Consider the following 23,271-nt stretch of genomic DNA (forward strand, 5'->3'; position numbering starts at 1 on the left):
CCTCCTTTTCTCTTTTTTGCCGACAATCCGGAACGTAGAAACCACCAGAGAGATAGAATACTCTTCTCACGCTGCATTCTGTGTGTGTGTGTGTGTGTGTGTGTGTGTGTGTCAGTGCGTGCTTGCGGTGTTGCCTGTTTAATCACTGCTTCTCCTGCATTGATCAGTGTGTCGTTTCAGCATGAGGTTCTTCCGGGTCTCAGGTGTGCTGCCATTTCAAATCCATCTCATCAGCATTCACTCATACCCCCACCCCCCCCTCCATCCACACCAACATACACCTCTCCTCTCATTAGTCTTCAAGCTCTTCTTCCATCTTTTCATACCACCACAACACACTGTATACCACAGCGCTGCTGAATGATTGGTTAGAAGGTAGTGATTAATGTTCTCTCTCTGCAGCTCTGGCAGTAGTTCCAGTTGTAAGGTTTATATTAATGCACTGGTTCTAATATGTTATAATTTCTGTAGTATATAGTTTTCATTTATAACAGCACACACAGAGACGTGCACGATGGATACTCTACGTAAACAAATAAAACGCAGCATGCGTAATTGCTGATGTGGTGAAGTTTTCTGGGAGGAGGCGTTGATTTAGTTTTGGAAGGAGTCTCCAGTGTCAGAGCTTTGAAACAGTCAGAGGTGTAGCTGTAACTTTAGAGTACCTTTGAGTATCTTTTTTGTCTTATTAACTTCAGGAAAGTAAAAAGAGAGGCTGATGGTATAGCGGTTACAATGTAAGTGATAACAGGAACTAACATTTTTGTAGAAGTTCACAATATTAAACATAACTAAACAAATGAAATTTATTAAGTGTCATTTTTTTAATTTTATTTTAAAAAATTGTTACTGTTGGCAAAATACAGTGGTATAAGAGGATTACAACTTCAGACCTTCCTGTTATTGGAAAATAATCAACATTGGGGTCGGGGTCTAACATTAACTCTGCTTCCTGTTGGGCCGCATTACATCACCTCATTGCTGATTAGTTTCCTATAACAGCATGCCATCATGTGTTTTCCCTTACATACAATATCATTCTTCCTTCTTCTTTCTTTATCCTATGCTGCATTATTTCACTTCTTTTTCACTTTCATTTCTTTATTTTTTGTCCTGTCCTGAAGTTCCTCTTCTCTGGAATGTTTAGGAGATGTATGAAAAGGGCGATACCTTACAATATCAGTGCTCGGGTGACACTCATGTCGACATGGGCTGCATTGATCCCTAGCACGGAACTTTTTTTTTTTTGGTATCTACAGCTAAAATATTTTTGTTAATATTGTATTTTATTGTATTTTGTTTATATTTTTCTAAAAAAAAAATTTGACAGTCTGCATAGGCAATATGTCAGTACAACTGTACAGAGAGATCCAATCAGAGCTCAGCTATTGTATGATACATTTCTTACACTGATGATAATTCTCTGACTAAGAGAAAATAAAGACAATGCAAGACTGTTTAGTTCTCACTTAAGTGAAAATTCAGAATGCCAGCAGTTGTGATTGCAGCCACAAAAAAGTTAAGAATGTTGCGCCAGTTTTACTTCAGTTCTCAGCCAGGGCTCGATGAAAAATCCAAAAAATAACAGAGCAAGACTCGGCCCACCACCTAACTGTAAATTAACTGAGTTTGACCACTTGCTTATGTTTGCTAAGTTAATAGTTAATAATTTGACATCTAACTACAATACATGATTTTAGGGAAATCTTCTGATTCTCTTATTTACAAGGCGAGACTGTAAATAAACCGAGACGACAGACCAATACCCAAACATTAGATTAAATCCCAAAAGTCAGAAAGCAGAAGCCGCCACAGATACAGCTGATGTTGTCCTGATGCTAACAAATTAAAATGTATTAAAATATGAAACACAACATGATTAAAGTGTCTGTCGCATTCCATCCTTCTCTTATCTTACTCTTATTTACACATCTGTCTACATAGAAAAAGCACGGGCATGTCTGCTCACATACATAACGTTTAAATTACAATTTCCCTTTGTCTCTGTCCCTCTGCCTTTCTCTCCCTCCTTCCCTCTCTCTGTCTCTCTCTCTCTCTCTCTCTCTCTCTCAGTGTAACATGAAGGATATTGAGGATGAGACTCAGCGTTACTCTCTCTTCCTGGAGCTGCTGGAGTTGAGTCAAAAGTGGGAGGAGTTTCAGCACCTCATGCTCCTCCTACAGGCGTGGCCACCTGTGACTGACAAGAGCAGGTAAACACCTTTCAGTTGTGTAGCAAAAACTATTTTACTGCTTTACCTACCAACACATTTTTGGCATATAAAAGATAAGGATGCTGATTGAATATTTAAAAATATGTAAATAACAAAAAATAATTTTAGAGCAAATTTTACACACACATACACACACACACACATGCAGTCCCCTCCGAAACTATTAGAATGTCAAGGCCAGTTCAATTGTTTGTTCTACGCACCAAAGACATTTGGATTTGAGATCAAAAGATGGATATGAGATGAGAGGTTAGGATATCATCGTTTATTTTTTGGTTTTACATCTATATGTGTTAAACAACATAAAACATAACCTTTTGTATCAGACCACCTGATTTTTCGGCATTCAAAAGTATTGGAACAGAGAAGTCTTAAAGTAAATAACACTTAATATTTGTTTGCATATCCCTCGCTCGCAATAAATGCATGAAGCCGGCGACTCTCTGACATCACCAAACTGTTGCGTTCTTATTTTGTGTTGCTTTTCCAGCCTTTTTTTTAACGCAGTCTCTTCAGTTGTTGTTTGTCTCCCTTCAGTCTCCTCTTCAGGAGGTGAAATGCTGCTCAGTTAAGGTCTGGTGATTGCCAGTCTAAAACCTTCCACTTTTGAACCTTCCCTGATGAAGTCCCTTGTTGTGTTTGCAGTGTGTTTTGGGTCGTTGTCTTGCTGCATGATGAAGTTCCTCCCGATTAATTTGGATGCATTTCTCTGTAAATTGCCAAACAGAATGTTTCTGTAGCTTCTGAAGTCATTCTCCTGCTACCATCATGAGCTCCATCATCAGTAAAGATTAGTGAGTCTGTTCCAGTAGCAGCCATGCAAGCCCAAGCCATGATCCTTCATCCACGAGCTTGTATGTTTTGGATCATGAGCAGATCCCTTCTTTCTCCACACTTTGACCTTTCTATCACTTTGGTAGATGTTAATCTTAGCTCCAGAACTTTTGTGGCTCATCTCTGTATTTCTTTGAGAATTCCAATCTGTACTTCTGATTCTTACTGCTGATGAGTGGCTTTGTATCTTGTGTTATGGCCGCTATATTTCTGCTCTCGAAGTCTTTATCAAAAGGTGGATTGTGATCCCTTCACTCCTGCCCTGTGGAGGTTGGTGATGTCACTGACTGTTGTTTTTGTGAGAGCTGTGAAGAAAAACCCAATGTTTCTGTTATCAGCTGCGGTTGTTTTCCTTGACTGACCTGTTCCATGTCTAGTTGTACACCAGTGGTTTCTTTCTTTTTCAGGACATTCCAAATTGTTGTATTGGCTATGCCCAATGCTTGTGCAATGGCTCTGAGAGATTTCTCTCTTTCCCAGCTTCAAAATGGCTGGCTTTTCTCCCATAGACAGCTCACTGGTCTTCATGTTGGTTTATCCTTTTTTAACAACAAATGCAGTTTTCACAGGTGAAACTGAAGGCTCAAACCAAGAGTAGATGTTCAGAGCTATTTCTTGTTTAAACAATCAATCTAACAGGAAACACCTGGGTAACAAGAAACACATGTTCCAATATTTTTGCTCGTCTACAAGTTGGGTGGTCTGATATAAAATGTGCTTTGTTCTATGTTGTTTAACACATCTGCATATAAATACCATATAAATCATATTCATCTTTTGATCTCAAACCCAAATGTCTTCAGTCTGTAGCAAAAACAGATTAATTGGGCTTGCTGTTCCAATAGTTTTGATGAGGACTGTATTTAATTTTATATATATATATATATATATATATATATATGAATGTCTTCAAATATTGTCCACCCTGAACAGACCCGTCTCGGATGTCGAGCAAGACACTCTGCTGAGCACATTTGTACGTGTTGAGGAAGGGCTTTCTTGCTTAAAAGTTCTAAAAGAAACCAAGACCTACAATCCAGAAAACACTCTTCCAAGACAAAGAGAGGTTAGGTGGGGTTAAACTGCGGATGGAAAAATAACAGGTTATTAATGTTCATAGTTCATGTAGATCCGTGTTGCATGGTTTTGTTGACCTGAAGCAGTCTTTTTCTCAGAATCGCAGATGGTGCCATTAGCTTTGATTTGTCATTACTGGCCTTTGTATCATTGAAATCCAGGGTTAGATCAGATCTTAGTCAGTCGATTTCTGTGAAAATGTTAGTGCAAGGATTTTTCCGGGAACTAGTGCGACGCAGAGTAGTTGATGTGATTGCTGGCTTAATGAGCTGAATGGTTGAGTGTTTTTAAGACTTAAGTGTATAGCAGGAAGGATGCAGAAAATTATAAAAAAAGTGCAGTAGTTAAAGCAAAGCTGGTCTTTAAACTGAAGGAAAACGCGTGTGTGTGTGTGTATGTGTGTGTGTGTGCGCATAGATGGTCTCGTGCCAGTCAAAAGAAGCAGTATATTCTGCCTGGACACATCACTGAGCTTATTAAATATGCGGGATTAAACTCACTGACTTGTATTTGAAATACTCTTATTTAAATGCATTATAATTTGTTAGAAATATTTACTTTAAATTCAGAATTTGATAGTAAACCTCTTTGTATAAATTAATTCCCTTTTTATTAACACACTTTAGTCTAAATGCATTCTAATGATGTATCAATGATTGTTAATATCATTACAGATTGCTTCTTCACTTTAGTTTGATTTGATTACAATCTTTTACTAGCCTTATTTTAAATTAATTATAATTCACTAGTACAAGTTTAAATTAAACTTGATCAGAATTAGTATGTTTTTGTTTAATTTTATTCTAATTTGCTGGTACACTTTAGTTTAATTTCATTGTAATTTGCTAGTGCACTTTAAATCATTATAACATGCTAGTTTAAATTTATTAGAACTTGCTACTACACTTTTACTTTCAAATAAATTATAAATTCATTTAAATGAATCACAGCCAGTAAACAGCTTTTCTTAAATTAGCCCATGGCATGTATTCAAATTATTCAGTGCGCCGTAAAAGAAAGTAAAATCCTGAGGTCCAAACCATGAAGAAGACTGTAGCTAAAAGAGATTTACAGACTGAACTGATTCTCTCTCCACTCCAGTTCTTTTAACGTTATTAACTGCCAGAGCTGCAGGTGTGAACTGTAAGGGATTGGATAACTTACAAGTGAGAATCTTCCGAAAGTGGCTTAATTAACAGTTTGGTTCACATGCACCATCTACCACACTGATAATACCACACAGTCCTGCACTGTATCTGTTTGTAACAAAGACGAGCACACTCTGGCGGTTGGTAAATAATGCCTTCTTAACTTCAACCCTCTAAATCCACTCTTGGTTTCATGCACTATTGTTATTTGTTAGGGAAATACGTGTGTATTTTCTGTCTTACTTCACCACTAACAAATTAAGACCTTATGAGGAAGGTCTCGAGCAAGCACTCGAGGGAAGAACAGACTCGTATGCAGCACGCTCGGTGCAGTCTTTAAAACTGTCTCTGTGTAACTGCTCTTTTAATACAGTAGATAGAAAAAGTCTACACACCCCTGCTAAAATTGTAGACTTTTGTGATTTAAAAAAAATTTAAAATAATATGAATCTAGATCAGATCTTTTTTCCTCTTTAATGTGATGTAGCAACCAACGCAGTTCAAGTGAAAAACAAATAGATATGTTTTAGGGGGAAAAAGGAAAAAAGGAAAAACGTAATATACAATACTATAAACAATAACCTGGTTGCACAGGTGTACACACCCCTTAACTAATATTTTGTTAAAGCACAATTTGCTTGTTAGGTTACAGTCTAGCAACCTAGACTGATTTGTCTCTCTTGATTTGGCTATTTATTCCACTCATCTATGCAAAAATGCTCCAGATCTATTAAATTGTGAGAGGATCTCCTGTGCACAGCCCTCTTGACTGGGCCATTCCAAAACATTGATCATTTCTTTGTTGATGTGGATTTGTACTTTGGGTCGTTATCATGCTGGAAGGTGAAATTTTTCTTCATCTTCAGCTGTCTAACAGAGGCTTGCAGGTTTTGTGTCAGAACAGATCGGTATTTGGAGCTATCCATGATTTCATCTATCTTGGCTAGAGCCCCAGTCCCAGACGAAAAGTTTTTATAAACAAGTTTTAAGTATTCAGACCGTTCACATTTTTGGGCCGAACTCCAATCACCAGGTACCGCTTATCAGCAAGCTAATACCATTCCTACAGTAAAGCATGGTGGTGGCAGCATAATGGAGTTGCTTCTCAGTGGCATGAATGGAGAGACTGGTCAGAATTGAAGGAAGGATGAGTGTAGCCAAAAACAGAGAGGAGCTTGCGGGGAGAACCTGCCAAAGGAGCTTCTATAAAATAGTGAATAAAGGGTCTTAATACTTATTTAAATGAAAGATTTCAGTTTTAGGTTTTTAATAAATTAGCAAAAATTTCCAAAAACATGTTTTCATGTCATTTATGAAGTGAATGTAGATTGATTGTCAAAAAAGTAAATTTTTTACTCAATTTTAAATTAAACCTATAACACAAAGCAGAATAGGCCTGAATACTTTCTGAACCCAGTGTGTGTGTGTGTGTGTGTGTGTGTGTGTACGCGTGAATGCGAGTGAGACAGATATTGTATTATCTAATATTTCTCACAGGTATTTGTAATAACATTTTCTGCAAATGAACTTCATTACAAAATGAAACCTTCCCTTTTCCCAGAGGAGGTGTACATTTTGCAAGACCGTATTAAATAAAATAAACTGAGTTAAATATTAGAAGTGGCAGTTAAAGAATGGAGCAATAAGAAGAATATTAAAGACAGGAAATTATTTTGTTACTTCTCTGTCTAAATGGGGACGGAGACACCCACACACAAGGCCAAGAGCGAACAGAAGGTGAGTGTGCATGGCTTTCTGTGAGGATGTCCTCAGTGTGAGCTGCTAGAGAAATGAACAGAGTGTAATCAGGGTTTCTACCCACCCACTCAATTTCTGCATACACATGTCACTGCTTTTAATGGCCTTGCTCGTGTGGGTGTTTCCATAAACACTTAAAGCATTAATGTCTTTTTTTTTTTTTTTTTAAACTCTAAAGATGTGCCTCTTTAGCTGATGCTTCTTTTGTGTGCTTCAGAACACACAGTTTTTAGAGAAATTGAAATGGAGAGATGGACCAGATCTCAAACCCAAATGTCTTCAGTGTATAGCAAAAACAAAAGAGTTGGTCTTGCTGTTCCAGTACTTTCGGACGAGACTGTATCTCAAAATTATAAATATTTTTGGAATAGATTTTTATACACTGCTATAGCATATACACTATTATACACAAAGTTTTTTTTTTTTCATCGTCCAGAAGAAATTCCAATAAAGGCTTACGGTTGAAATTTGTTCCCCAACACATGAAAATAGTGAATTTATGTCAGAAACTGTTTTCCGCAACAGGAAGTGTTTATTTAGAACAAAGGAAAAGCAATGAGACGCTGGGACTATTTAAGAAGAGCCTCGTGAGTGAAACTCCTCATAAACCTGGTTGAGAAGATGCTAAGGGTGTGCAGAGCTTTCACTGGGAAAACGGTTTAAAAACTTAAAATATGAAATAGTCTTGATGTGTTTAATGCTTTTCTAGCTTGTACACACCTGCTCAAACAAGGGTGTCTTCATTTTTAGCATCAGCCTCTGTTGTAGAATAATGAATAACATAAGTATACATTTCATGGTCACTGTGTAATTTCATATGTATTATTTCATAGTGTTGATGTCAGCTTTGTTATTCTAAATTACTAGAAATGGATAGAACTCGCACAATCAGAAGGAAATCGAGCTGTTAATGGTAACATCCTGCTTACAGTTCAGTAATTAGTGTTTTAAATTGCAGATAATAATGCTGCGGACTAACAAAGAGGTAAAATCTACAACCTGGCAACCTCGTTCAAACATTCAGCACCAATTGAATGGTGCTTTAAGTTTAGTTTATATAAAATTTATGCTGCACAGCTGCAGATATGGATGTTTCTGTGATAATTCTGTTTTTGCACAAGCCGTGGGTCAAAAAGAACCTTCCTGAAACAGGAATTGTATTTCGTACATGGGAACAGTAGCTAAACTAAACCACTTTCTTCTGTTCAGATTTGGGGAAAAACCTTGTCACGTAAGGAACGAAACACAATAGGGTGTGCTGTTTTAGGAAAATAATCAGTGACAGTGTGGTGTGACGTGAACCAGAGGGTTAATACCAGCTCAAGGTTGATTATTTTCCAATAACAATGTGTTGTTGGTTTTTTTGTGATAGAAAGAAGGTCATGAGTTCTGACGCAGCGTTGAAGCACTCATCAGTGTGTACGTTTAGACATATGGAGTCTTTTCTTATCTGTGGAAATCTTGGGAACAGCGTTTTCACGCCTTTAGACACTTGAAGAGCGAGTGTATTATCCGTTCCCCTTTCCATGTCGCAACATACGATCTCATGTTCTATCCATTTTGTCGTTTAATAGCCAGACTAATAAAAACAGTGATCGTTACAATGGGACTTTTTCATCATGTGTGTGAAGGCAGGACACTTTTTTTTAGCAATTTCTTTTACACACACTCACTCATTCACACTTTTGGTTTGTACAGACTGGAGTCAGAGCAGAACCCATGGGTGTGTGTGACATCAGCCGTGCTCACACACTGCTCTACAGGGTTGAACATCAGCGTTGGACGTGAGATTCTCGCCATGTGCCGCTCACTATACACGACCAAGCACAGACTGAATCCTCAGGTACATGGTGTGTGTGTGTGTGTTTGTATATAAAATAATATATGTAAAATAGTAGCATAATGTGTGTGTTACTGAGTCTCAGCATGGTGGAAAGTCAGTTTACTTCACCATTAGCAGCAAGATACAGAGGATTTTCTTGCAGCTTTCTTATTTTACACTAACAGTTCACGCATGTGTGTCTTTTATCCAAAATATCTGTCTTTCTTTTTGTCTTCTATCCATGGCTTCATAATGCCAGCTAGCTTGAGTGTAATGTTTCTTAATGTTATGCAGCAGGACTGTTTTTAATAGCTAATAAATGCAACCATGTGAAGTAGAGTTGTCGTTTAATGATAAAAGGTTTGTTTAAAGCAAAAGGGAAATAATGTGCTATAGTTCGAGCTCAGCTGTATGAGGGTGTGTGTGTGTGTGTGTGTGTGTGTGTGTGTGTGTGTGTGTGTGTGTGTGTGGGTGTGTGGCAGCTTGGGAAAATCTGTCAGATGGAGGAAAAATTGAGTTCTTCTGCCAGTAATATACATTGACATCTCTACTTTAAGAAAAATATATGTTGGATAGATACACAGGACTAAAAAGCCTGTAGGAGAAAACAAGGCTTATTAGTTGAGTTTGTGATCAGATACAGACACTAAAACTGTCACCGCAAGACTGCTTACACACTCTGTACAGATGACAAAGTTTTAAAATGTTCAACTTTTTATTTCCACACCGATGTAAGCGTGAACAGAGATCAGTCGAGTGAAGAGACGACGACGATGAGGCTTGTGTTTAAACGCCGTGAGTGATTTTACCTCAGGCGATGCGGATGATGCTGATAATCAAGTGAGAATGATAAATTTCTCATTGTAAATTTATCATTCTTTAAAATAAAGTTGTTTGTTCATAAGTAGATTAGATATAAATGTAGGTGGAGTGTTGTTCAGTGGAATTTCAATGAAATCTATTCTTTAATCTGTCTATTATTTCCTCCCTTTTCACTTGCAGGTGGTAAGCAGACATTAAAATGAGAGAACTCGATCTGTGATTGAGATACTAGCAAGAGTTCAGGAAATCTTTTCTATAGTAGAAATGTGACCATGTGAATGGTCACAAATGTTTTAGTTTTCATTCAGATGGGAAAATTGACAGAATAAATTCTCTCTTTCTCTCTCTTTCTTTCTCTCTTTCCCTCTCTCAGTGCATTGGACACATCTCTTCTCTGCTGCTGAAGAGTGGACTCAAACTAGCAGCGTTAAAGCTGATGGCTGAGAGCAAAGACGAGCAGCTTCTTGCTCTGACTCTGGATCAAATCAAAAGCATCACCTCTGTAAGTTCTCTTTTGTGTCTTTTCACCACAATTAATTAGTTTCTTTGGAGCCAAGGCCTACTTTCCTCAGCTCCGAATGAGATTTAAGCATAAGATTACTCCCTCGGTCTGTTTTGGCATAGACATGGTTACACCTGTGTTGGGTGTGTGTGGGTGTGTGTATGTGTAGTGGTGTGTGTGGGGAGGTGCGTGTGTGTGTGTGTTTGTACATTATTATGAGAATGGAACCTCTGCAGCCGTCAGGAAGACATTGTTTACGAGCTACATGACCTCAGTGCCTAAGCAGTGAAATATACTGTCTGCTGAAAGACACAGAGAGACGGAAAGAAATGTGAACATGGTGGTGTAGTGAACAAGGTCTTGAGTTATTATTTTCCCTTGACTCAGATGTGCTTATCTTTGACTTGTCAATGTATAAATAAGCCACTGTATCTGTTCAGCATTGAATAATGTAAACTAACTCAAACTACACCACTGCAGCCTTTTGCATTTTTTAAGGCGTACCAAATCCCTCTGATAAAATTTAAATGGAATCGCAGTGCATCACTTCTCCATTCACTCTCTGACACTACACCCACGGATGATCTGGTTTTTCTGCTGAGTTACGTTCATCCAGATGTGCAGACTATTCATATGTAAGCACTAAAACATATCTGGACCTGCCGTGACAGGAAAATAATCAACGACGCCATAACAGCGTGATCTGAAGTGTTTTCTTCCGCTACCTCAGCAGTATGCTGACACTAACATTTTTTAGATTGATTTAAAAAAAGACACTTTATAGTTTTTTTCCGTTTATAGTTACATTCAATGTTGTGGAACAGTTACGCTATAGTAACTTTAAGACCTCACTCCATCACCGCTCCATCATTTATTTATTTTTTTTAATAGAGCTTGTCATGTTACTGAGAAACCGCAGTGCTGTACCTTGTCACGAAACTTAAATAAAAAAAAAAAAAACTTTACTTTTATACTTTATCTCCAGCTGTTACAAAGCACTGACACTGGAGACTCCTTCCATCCATGCTCCATAAATGTCTTTCCCACCGAAGACTGCACTATGTTTGTTTTTAAACCTTTCCTGTGGGGCGTCAATCATATTATAAGTCACTATGTTAATTCATCTTATAGAAACATATTACAGCGAGTGCTTTGATTAAAAAAAAAAAAGCTTACAGCTGGAGCTACTGCTGATATAGAAAATTAATCAACAATCAGAATCAAAGAATGGACAAAAAGGCAGATAGGAGCGTCGAGTGTAACTAAAAGCATTAGTCTATAAACCTACACACTTCCATGTGGTGCACTGCGCAGTACGCCGTATCCTCCTCACACAAGCAGCTCGGCGTTACACGCTAGTGTGTAGGAACTTAAGCAGAGCTCGTGGTATTGTCCTGAGATCAGATAAGAGCCGTGAGTGAAACAGTGGCTCTAAAGCTCTCCGTTCTCTCACTGAGTGTAAGTCAGATAAAAGCTAGTAGAGGCCTAGCATAATTTCAAGCCTGCAGCTGGAATAATGATTCGCTTAATCCACAACCATGAGTCTCCTCAGACTATTTGAAGCAGCACTGTCTTGTACGCTTGTTGGAAATGGGGTTAATCTCTGACTCTCAAGGTCACAGCAACAGAGGGAAGAGGAAGGAGAGAGTGACTTGGGGGTGGAAAAGAAAAAAAACGGATCCAGTAGACGTGGATTTTATCAGAAAGTAGTACACGTCCTTTCTCGGATGCAGTGCAGGACTGACGGACTGGAGACTGGTGTGTGTTGGAGTGTGACTGGGTATACATATTGCATGATGAATCTTTGTTGCACTCTGTGTATCTGTAAGAGATTGACTGTGTTCTTTTGGACAGAATAAATCAAGCTTTATGTGCTCTTTGAGCTGCTCTTAGGTGCGTGAGTGAAGTGCACACACAGAACCTCCTGTTTTCATTGATTTAATGGTACATTCTGTATTTGCAACACAGCTACTTAACACCAGCATCAATCATAGCGGCACAAAAAAGATTTAAACTGGGCCGTATGGTCTTATCTATTAGCTTTGCAGCTGAAGGGGTCACTGTTAGCTCTTATTTGCCATCAGACTTGTCTTGAGATGCTAACTAATACATGCTTAACAGCATATCTTCTTATATTCAGGTAATAATAATATTTGAGGCATGCTCAATTCCTTTTGAACAATAGCATGATGTTTTTCTATAGTTACAATGTCATTGCTATTTTAAGTAAGGAAAAAAATCACTAGATATGCTGTCTTAGGAAAATAATCAATGACAGGGCGGTGTGGAGTCAATGTTACAACCCCAAAGTTGATTATTTTCCAATAACAGCATGTCCCAAAGTGTTTCTGGTTATCTCTTACGTGCTTCCTGACCAGCCTCTCATTTATTTCCTCTTTACTGACATTAAAAAGACCAACAACAACAAAAAAAAAACATTGTCATGTTACTGAGAAACCAGAAAGTGTGAAGTCTGGAGGAAACCTGACCATTACACAAGCACTGACACTGGAGACTCCTTCCATAAATGTTAAATAAACATCTCCTTCCAGAAAACTTCACCATATCACTTATTATACGTTAATGACAGATTTTTTTAAATCCATTTATTATTAGCGTTACATTACGTCATGTGTCCACCATACAAGTCCCACAGAATGAGCTGCTACTTTAGAAACGATAATGTGTTAGAGCAAGCGCATTAATAGAAGTATATCATTTGAATTACAGAAATCAGCACCTTCTGATCAATCAGATTCAAGAATTCAACAGAGTCGTGGTATTAAAAACATGTAGTTGGTTGGGAACATTGCTCATTTATTTAACTAACTAAAAAACAGCCATCTTGTTACTAGCTAAATGGCATAAAACAGCAATAATGGCTAGTGTAATCAATTATCTTTGCTAGCTATTTAACATCTTGTGTGCACTAATAGAAGATTGAATAAGATATTTCTATTCCAAAATCCTTAGATAAAATATATCCGGACAAATTTTTAAAGGCAATTGCGAATTGCATCAGTTGCAATTTGCAAATTGCACTTGTGTTTCCTATTTGTGGATGCATAAAATGTCGTAATGCAAATGCAAATCGCGAATCACTGTTTGCATTTCCGTTTACACGAATGTAAAATGTCTGCCAAATTTCAAATAGTAATGCAAAGTCCATTTGCATTTGCATTTCCCACGTCTTACGAGTTATGACCCTGTCGAAATTAAAATTGCAATAGCAGTTACCCCGTTTGCTGTTTCACTTCCTCGGCATTGCGTATGGAGCCAGAACTCAAATGCAGTTGCAATTCCCGATGCCTTGCACAGAAACCTGTCAATCAGAGCTGGGGGTGGGAGTTTACTACGGGGCGTTTTTGTATTTGGAAGTGACATCAGTCAAAGTCGACAGCCAAGAAGGAAAGCGTGCAGATGATTGCGCGTGCCCGAGCAATGTGCCGAAAAGATCATCCCTAATATCAGGTCAGAAAACAAGATGAGTGACAGTCGCAAATAAAGTAGCATTTGGATTCACTTAAATAACATTCACAACATAAAGGCAGAATGTAGAATTTGTAAGATAAAAATATCATATCTAGCAGGTTCTACTAACAACCTTTTATTAAACTTTATACAGTTAAGTGTGCCAGCTTTTATTTTATATATTTGGATTTTGTGTTTCCATTTGAAATTTGGCAGACATTGTACGTTCTTTTAAAGGAAATGCAAACAGTAATACGCGATTTGCTTTTGCATTTGCATCATGTCACAATTTATGCGTCCACAATTAGGAAACGCAACTGTAAATGCAATTTGCAATTGCTTTTGAAATTTGTCCGGAAAATACTTCCATAAAAATTACATGAAAATCAACATTACCTTAATGTCATGTGATTATATAATCTCCCATACCTGCTAGTGCTAGCTTGTTCCACATATATAGCTGCTAGATAATGTTCACGAGTCCATTTCATGATGAGTGAAAAAGCAACTTGATCGATTTTTTTAGACTAGCAGTTGAAAGCGCCAGTGTGTTTGTCCAGTTCCATGTTTTGGTTGCCCAGGAACCTCACTGACTGAACTAAAAATGTTGTAGCTATATAATAACATACTATAATGAGCTAGTTAGCTAGTGGTTGTGTATTAGTATAGACTAATGGTGCATTAAACTCATAATTTCTGACCTCCAACTAGGCAAAGCCAAAGAAAACGCCCCCTCAAATTCGGTCTCCTCAACCCCGAGTTCAGCAAGTGGCGTCAAATCAACGTGGCTGCTCACAGCATGAACAGTAAACAAAGTCTTACCTTTACTGTATGCACTAGTTTTTGCTTTAGATCAATCAACATACAAATATATTCTCTTGTTAAAGCTGTAACACTGACTGTATAGTTTGCTGTTTGGAGGAGGAAGATATGCATCACTCATCACTCCTTCTAACAGAAGACGAACATGGAGGCGTCCATGTTTTTTGTAGCTCGAATGCACAGAGTTCACAAACAACATCATTCTGATCTGCGACTTCCCACTTCCTAAGCAGGTCCAATGCACCATATGGGAAACAAATGAGCGCCTGGGAAGGGGACGATTCAGTGTAGCGGTAGTCATTATTCCTCTCTTAAAATAAAATTCTAATGTAGACTGTCGTGTGTGCAAAGTCTGCAAAAGCAAGTCTTTAAGAACTTCATTATAACTTCATATCAGTCCACCTTGTCTGTATTACAGCAAACACACAATATTGTTCATATGAAAGGTGTCCAAAATGACTCCAGCTACCCGGCAGGACCACTGAAACTCTCAGACTTTTATATTTCAGCAGTGCAGAGTCCATTTTAAAAATTCAACAAGGTCTCACGATTGCTAATTCATAAGGAACTTGTGTAAAAAGTTAGGAGTGGTTAAGGTACAGGCGAGCAACGTTAACATGCCAACATTCGAAATTCTCCACGGCGTGTGATATCAGGTGGAAAAATCAGCAGCTCAGTGCTTGTTATTCTTCCTCGTTCTATCAAATCAGACATATTAGTTCACATGGTTGGTTGCTTGACATTCTCAATAGCAAGATCAGCGATGTGCCTGTGCCAGGGCTTCACCGAGTATCTGATGTTCACTCTTCCAGAGCTGCTCCTAATGAGCTTGTGTCTTTTAGTGGCAACTTTGAATTTCAAAATCTCAATAAACACGCTGCATTATTTTCTCTGATAAGCTTATTTTTCATTACATTCCTTTCTTTTCTAATTAATACAAGAAGATAAAAAAAGAAATAAAAAACTCCTCAGTGATTATGAAAGGTATTGTTACATTTCGGTTCCTCTCAAGTACAAGGATGTTGTTTTTGTTGGATTATTTGTACGTGCATGGTGAAGCCGTACGCTTAAAGAGTCGTGTATAACACGGTGTTAGAAATGCCCGATTTGATAGGAAGAGGACAGAACACTCATAAAAAGTAAATTAGCTTCAGTCAAAGTGATTAATGAGTCATAGGAGAACGAGTGGTGCAGTCGGTGTGGGGCTGATCTGTATGCTATAGAGCACATGTGTATGTTGTCCCAGAAGACGAGATGAGAGCTGAGTGCTAACGATGAAGGCAGAGGCAGCCAGGAACACCCTCATATGTCAACTTCATTTCCCCTCTGCAGTGGAGACGCTCTGTCTGTGCTGTCTCTCTCTCTCACACTCTCTCTTTCTCTGGGTATGAGTCTGTGTAAAGATGACAAGCCTCATCTGTTTAAACCGAGCCTCCCTCCCTCTATCTCTCTCCCTCTGTCTCTCTCTATCTCTCCCTCTCTCTCCCTCTCTCTCCCTCTGTCTCCCTCTCTCTCTCTCTCTCTCTCACAGCTTTTACTGGCATGACCACATTTAGTTGCCACTTGTGCCAAAACATCATTGCTATGACAAACTATTATTAAAGATTATAAGAAATGTCAGCTTTAGCTATATAAAGATTCTGTCTGAAATCATTAAAGTACAAATGAACAGAAATAGCATTAGAAAACCAACAACATAAAGGAGTGTGTTTGTGTGTGTGTGTGCATGTGTCTGTATATATATGTATATATATATATATATGTATGTATATACACCGATCAGCCATAACATTATGACCACTGACAGGTGAAGTGAATAATATTGATTATCTCGTTACAATAGCACCTGTCAAGGGTCGAGATATATAAGTGACCAGTCGGTTCTCGAAGTTTATGTGTTGGAAACAGGAAAAATGGGCAAGCGTAAGGATTAGAGAGACTTAGAGAGAAATTGTGATGGCTGGATGACTGGGACAGAGCATCTTTAAAACAGCAGGTCTTGTGGGGTGTTTCCCGGTATGCAGTGGTTAGTAGCTCCCAAAAGTGGTCCAAGGAAGGACAACCGGTGAACTAGCGAAAGGGTCATGGGCACCCAAGGCTCAGTGATGCGCGTGGGGAGTGAAGGCTAGTCCGTCTGGTCCGATCCCACAGAAGAGCTACTGTAGCACAAATTGCTGAAAAGTTAAAGCTGGCTCTGATAGAAAGGTGTCAGAACACACAGTGCATCGCAGCTTGCTGCGTATGGGGCTGTGTAGCCACAGACCTGTCAGAGTGCCCATGCTGACCCCTGTTCACTGCCAAAAATGCCTACAATGGGCACGTGAGAATCAGAACTGGACCACGGAGCAACGGAAGAAGGCGGCCTGGTCCAATAAATCACATTTTCTTTTACATCATGTGGAAGGCCGGGTGCGTGTGCGTCGTTTACCTGGGGAAGAGATGGCACCAGCATGCACTATGGGAAGAACGCAAGCTGGTGGAGGCAGTGTGATGCTCTGGGCAATGTTCTCATGGGAAACTTTAGGTCCTGGCATTCATATGGATGTTACTTTGACACGTACCATCTACCTAAACATTGTTGCAGACCAGGTACACCCCTTCATGGCAACGGTATTCCCTAATGGAAGTGACCTCTTTCGGCGACCTCTTTCTTTTCTTTTCCTGCAACACTGTAAAAATTGTTCAGGAATGGTTTGAGGAACATGTCAAATAGTTCAAGGTGTTGACTTGGCCAAAAAACATCCTGTGAGCAGAGGGTCTGTGGTCTGAAAGACCTTGTTGATGAGAGAGATCAGAGAAGAATGACCAGACTGGTTTGAGCCGATGGGCGGAAGGCTACGGAAGGCTCTCAAATAACAACTCTTTACAACTGTGGTGAGCAGAAAAGTACAGAGAACGCCATCAAAATCACGTTTGTGGATGACACTGCAGTAATTGGTCCTTTTGGCTGACATCATCCTCAATTGTGAAAGCGCCAAAAACCTCAAACATCCAGGCAGCCACCTCTTTGTCAAACTGTGATCGCAGAAGCGCTACAGGTCCATCACCTCCCGAACCGGTGGATACTTAACCTCTCCAGCCCATAACAACTCCTTTCCACCACCACAAAACTTATTACACCATTGCAGTGTGTATGGCTGAACATGTTGCACTTCATTGCACTGTCTGTTGTCTGGTGTCCTGTCTAATTGTGGCATTATTGCACATTATTGTCTGCCATTTTATTGTTCTGTTCTTTTCTATTGTTATTCTACTCAGAATTGGGACATTGACAGGGTTGACCATGTTTGTTCTTATATTGCATGTAAATGCTCAATACCCCTGCTGTTTCTTCTTCTCTCAAGAGACATCTGTGTCTATGGGCAGGCCGTATTCACTGAGTGCTTGTACTTTGTGGTTTAAATTATTATACCCGTCACTGTGGTCAGGTACTTTGAGGCAAGGGGGCTCTCTCCCTCTCTTTTTCATTACTTCTCTCTCTCTCTCTCTCTCTCTCTCTCTCTGTGTGTCTTTCTCTCTCGGGCATATGTGTGAAGACAGAACAAGCCTGGTGTCTTTAGTCCTACAGAAACCATCTGTCAAAGATGAGCATGCTTGGAGGCAAATGCAGGGTTCAGTTTATTGAACAAACCGGGGCAGAGCAACCAAAAGGCCATAGCAGTGATTAAAACCAGAAGGCAGGCAGAGGGGCAGGCTGTGACTAGGCACAGGCAGAAACTACAAGATTAACAGTGTCACTGGCAAAAGCAGGAGCGAGACGTTGTGAAGATGAGGTTAGAGTTTGGGTTATTTAGGGAGTGTGTGCGATTGTGAACAAGTGCCTGGGGATGTGCTATTTGTGAGGGTTGTGATCGGTCATGTAATGTTGCTTGTGGTTTGCTGGCTGGCTGGGGATTGTGGGAAATGTAGTTTGTGATTTCAGCAGAGGTTGGTAGAAATGCTGACATGACCAATTGAGGGAAGAACAGTGTTTGGCTTGCTAGTACAGCTCTAGAGACTATATAGTCCAAGCTAAACTGTTCTCTTGGCTGATGGATATTCCCAACACCTTACTAGGACATTTTATGTTCTAATTTGTTACCATCTGTATCTTATGTAGCTGGTCTTAGTAAACAATCACTTGGACAAACAAATAAATGCAAATTAATGAGAATTCACACGAGCCAAGTTGTTTACGGTAGTTCACATTTATTGTTTTTCATGTTGGTTCTTTAAGAAACAATAGTACAGACTTAATACAATATAACGCTTCTCAATACTAGAGACAATTAGACACATAAGTGTTAACAGCACCATGCTGTAAAGTTAGTAATTTAGTCTCATCCTTTTGGATTGCAGTTTACCAATCAGACATTCAGGAAAGCATTCACCTCGCCATAGTAACCATACCAAAACTTACGTACTGTAGATGCATTCCTTTTTTTCCTGCCTGTATGTTGGATATTCCCCAATCAGTGGACTGCTTCTGCATGTGAACCAGCCAATCCAAGAGCTACAGGAGGTGGCATTTAGTGGAAAACTAGTAGAGTAGCTCCTTTCAAGGCTCCTTTTCCTTGAGTTTATTGACAGAGCCACATTTTAGGTATTCCGGTGTATGTTTAAGCTCTACGGACGACCTGAGCACATCCCATGTGTGTGTTTGAGCAGTCAGTCAGTCAGTCAAGCAGCGAGTAAGTCAGTGAGTAAAAAACACTTCTTCTAGGTAGACCAGCTCAGCAAAAGTCTTATCATTCACATGCATTTAGTATTCAGTAATAATAATACAGCACCAGTCTATTGATCTGCATTATTACTGCTTTATTTCAGCTTCCATCTTCCTGGCATCTGTCTGTTAAGCTGTTGTGGTCAATAAATACGTCCCTTCTGGCTGATGCTGTGCCTGCTCCAATTAGTCAGACTTCCTGGATATTATATAAATGCTAGTAAACCGAACAGCTTAAAGGGTGTTATTTTTGTTTGTTTGTTAGTTTTTTTTCTCATAATGTAGCAAGTTCTCATGATCAGATCTGCAGGTTAGGTTGGTTTGTGGACGTAAGCTTTAAACTCACTTGAACACCGGTTAAACACTGGCATCATAAGATAAACATGTCATGGAAGTTAGCATGTGCTATCCACAGTTTCTGAGACAGGTTTCTGAGACAGGTTTTTTTCCATAAGAATTTCATGTTACTGACATTTGTCGTGAGAGCTGCCATGTTTAATGTCATGACATCTTATGTCACGTGTACATATGTTCTCTTACAGTACTTTATGACAACTGTCCTGAGTTTTATTGCTCCTACACCACAGTAATTTACCAACGATTACATTTTTTATGCTAATTAAATAGTGATACATTATACTTTTAAACATTTATAGTTACATTTAATGTTGTGGAATGTCCTTAAAACAATTTGGTGTCCCTTATCACTTACGTTATAACAGCTATAGAGAGTCGTTCCATCGCCGGGCTTTCTTATTTCTTTCTCTTGAAGTTAGTGAGACAGAAATGCAGCTTGTCCTGTTACAACCTCTAGAAACCCAAAACTCTGTCCTGCATTTTTATCATGGGAGGAAACTTCAAGGAACAGCTTTACCTCCAGCTATTACAAAGCGCTGACCTCGGATACTCTTTCCGTAAATGTTAAATAAACATCTCAGTACAGAAAGCTTTACCACAGCATTGCGTTCACCACACTCAGCCATGAGAGACCAGCAAGTACATCATGATGACTCACTCAGGAACATACACTCAATACATACAACATACACCATTCAGGACTTAAGAGTACTTTTGTCTGTGCATGCCTCTCACTGTCTCCTTCTGTCTTTTTCCTCTTTCACTGTCACTATAATCTTTGTCATTGTCAGTCTCTTTCTGTCTCACTGTCTCCCTGCCACTCTCTATCACTCTTTCTCTGTGTCCGTCTTGGCCTATATTTGTGACTCACTCTGTCAGTCTCTCTGTCTCTTGCACTGTGTGTCTCTCTCTGCTTGTTTTGATCATGATTAGTCCTCTGCTGTTCCTCTGTGTGGACGCCTGCATGCATGTATAACGATATGCATGCATGCATTTTTCATTTTGCTCCTCCCTTCTCTCCCTCCCTCTCTCACTCGCTTGCTCACGCTCTCTCTCTCTCTCTCTCTCTCTCTCTCTCTCTCTCTCTCTCTCTCTCTCTCTCTCTCTCTCTGTCTTTTCCTGTCGCTCCGCTGCAGTTGTTTGCATTAATGAAATCACAGACCGGTACCAGGCCACGACCAGGCCGAAAGAGCTTTATGATTTAAATGATAAAAGAAAGGCATGCATACATCATTTATGAGTCACCAAATGCTCTGTCATTGCAAATCCGCCCTGTGCTGGAGCCCAGCCGTTGCATCTGATGCATTTTTAATGGGCCCATTCCCGCATTCCGCACACACACACACACACACACACACACACAACCGTATATCAGCAGATATTACCAATCATTAAGTGGATTTGTAAATAGGCTGCAGTAATGAGGCCAGCTGTTTTGTCGGCATGTGGGTGTGTGACAGAGGGAACCGGAAGGTAGATATTTGTAAACTTACATGCATTCAAGCCTAGTGATGCACTTGGCTACACTTGTTCCTGCTTGTGCACATGTATATACACACACTTTTTGATATATGAGCCCCGTCATCCCACAAGATGTGAGGCATCTTGCTGTGGATCAATGCGTTTCCCTTATCTAACATGACTTCCTGAAATATTTCATGTATGAAATAACTTCACCACTGGGACCTAAAATCTTGCAGGAGCACCATGTTTATGTTCCTATTCATGTGTAATTTCAATGGATGAAGTTTATTGCTGAACGAATAAATGAATGAATAGGAAACACAATATAAGCTAAGCAGCATTAAATCCGTTCTCAGCGCTCTGATCGGTTCCACTGCTGCTTCTCAATAGTCACAGCTGTCCAAACTCAGACTTTTATGCGTTTGTGTGCTTTGTGATGTGCATCACGCAGGCCCTCAGCAAACGGTGAAGGATGATGAATCAGCTCAGACATTCACACACAAACTTTATCTTGCCTTATCAGCCAGAGTGGCAGACTGTGAAAGCAAGAGATAGATTACCTCCAACTGAGCACAGTAAGCACCAAAGATTGAAAAATCCTGCAAATAGGAAAGTTTATAAATGTCTTTATCAGAGTTGTTCCTCTGAACCAAGGTCAAATCGTCCAGCTTGGGTTTAGGCACAAAGTTCTGCAGGTTGTATGTAGTTGCACATAGTGTACTTTGAATAGAGACTGTATAACAGTGTAGCCATCACTATTAAACCATCCCGAATGGTGTATTTATGTTTTTAAATAAGGAATAGAAAAGTATATAAAACCTTGCTATATCATAGAACCTTCAGGCAGGACATCATCTCTGGTACATCACAAGCTCAGACAGTGAAATCTGGATTTGAAATGCATCCCCACAATGTCAGTACATTTCCAATGCTGGTGCCACCATTAGGACTGTTCCGAACTATCATTAGCTCATGTCAGGTTTGTTAGATCATTGATTCTCAAAAGTTTTTTGTAGCCAGGGACCCCTTCACTATCAAATAAATTCCACAGTCCCCCTTCAGTATGGATTTATTTCATTTAAATGTTTATGCCTACACCAACAAGTGGCATACAAATTAGTAACAAGGCGGACAGCGTCAAGTCTGCCATCATAACTTCTCACTCAGCCATTATCAGTGCGTCTGCATTCAGAATTTGGGCAGCACACATCTGGGAACACTGAGACCACCAGTGGCATCAGTGGCAGGCATATGGCTACACGTGACCTGCTCATGATCCATCACTACAGCCAGAACACACTGTTTAATGTGGAATACTCCGAGGAGACAAGGAGGTGTCTGGGGGATTTTCACCACCCCTGCTGGTTAGGAGGAGTAAAATAGAACCTCTTTGCTTTCTGTCTGCTAGTTAGCTAGCGGTTCTGACTTTAAACAGTTCGGAGAAAACTAACCATACACGTCCTCAAGCAAATAATTTTCTCTCTGCAGAGGATAAATTCATTCCATTTAAAAAAAAAACAATCAATAATTAACCTTTCTAGACACAACTGCTCTTCTGTGCCACTTTTGCAATGTAGATAATACTTTTTTTTTTTTGAGTGGAAGTTGACAAGGCCATGTTAAAAACAGAAAGTTAATTTTAATGATGCAAAATGTAGAAAGATGTAGTCTGTATAAGCATGAAATTAAATGACAAATAGAAAGAATAGAAAGAATTTTATGATATAATGATAAAATATAATGTAACTGACTGGGTTTCAAGAACCCATAAACGTTTTCAGGCGTTTCATAGGGACCAGTGGAGGAACCAGTACTGAACAGGGCTATGGGAACTTTTGTAATTCCTGCTCCAAAGTAGGTACACTATATGGCCAAAAGTTTGTGGACACCTGACCATCACACCTATATGTGGTTCTTCAACAAACAATTTCCTTTCACTGGAACTAAGAGGCCCAAACCTGTTCCAGCATGACAATGCCCCTGTGCACAAAGCGAGCGCCATGAAGACATGGTGTGTGAAGGTTGGAGTGGAAGAACTCGAGTGTCCTGCACAGAGCCCTGACCTCAACCCCACTGAACACCTTTTGGAGGAACTGGAGCACCAACTGCACCCCAGACCTCCTCGACATCCCAACATCAGCGCCTGACCTCACTAATGCTCTTGTAGCTGAATGAACACAAATCCCCACAGCCACGCTCCAACATCTAGTGGAAAGCTTCCCAGAATCTGGAATGGGATGTTCAAAAAGCGTGAGTGG

The 23,271-nt window shown here is 39.5% G+C and overlaps 1 protein-coding gene across 2 annotated transcripts in view; it reads left to right on the forward strand.

The window, feature by feature from the left end:
• The window catches only part of nbas (NBAS subunit of NRZ tethering complex), a 189,463-nt gene that overhangs the window by 159,604 nt on the left and 6,588 nt on the right, over window positions 1–23,271 (forward strand). For both annotated transcript variants that reach the window (XM_026918524.3, XM_026918525.3), the window contains exons 49-51: window positions 2,074–2,213; window positions 8,750–8,894; window positions 10,069–10,197. In XM_026918524.3, the coding sequence (XP_026774325.3) occupies window positions 2,074–2,213; window positions 8,750–8,894; window positions 10,069–10,197 (414 nt within the window). The remainder of the gene's footprint in view (window positions 1–2,073; window positions 2,214–8,749; window positions 8,895–10,068; window positions 10,198–23,271) is intronic.

The sequence above is a fragment of the Pangasianodon hypophthalmus genome, chromosome 30, assembly GCF_027358585.1.
Source record: "Pangasianodon hypophthalmus isolate fPanHyp1 chromosome 30, fPanHyp1.pri, whole genome shotgun sequence".
Taxonomy (NCBI): Eukaryota; Metazoa; Chordata; class Actinopteri; order Siluriformes; family Pangasiidae; genus Pangasianodon; species Pangasianodon hypophthalmus.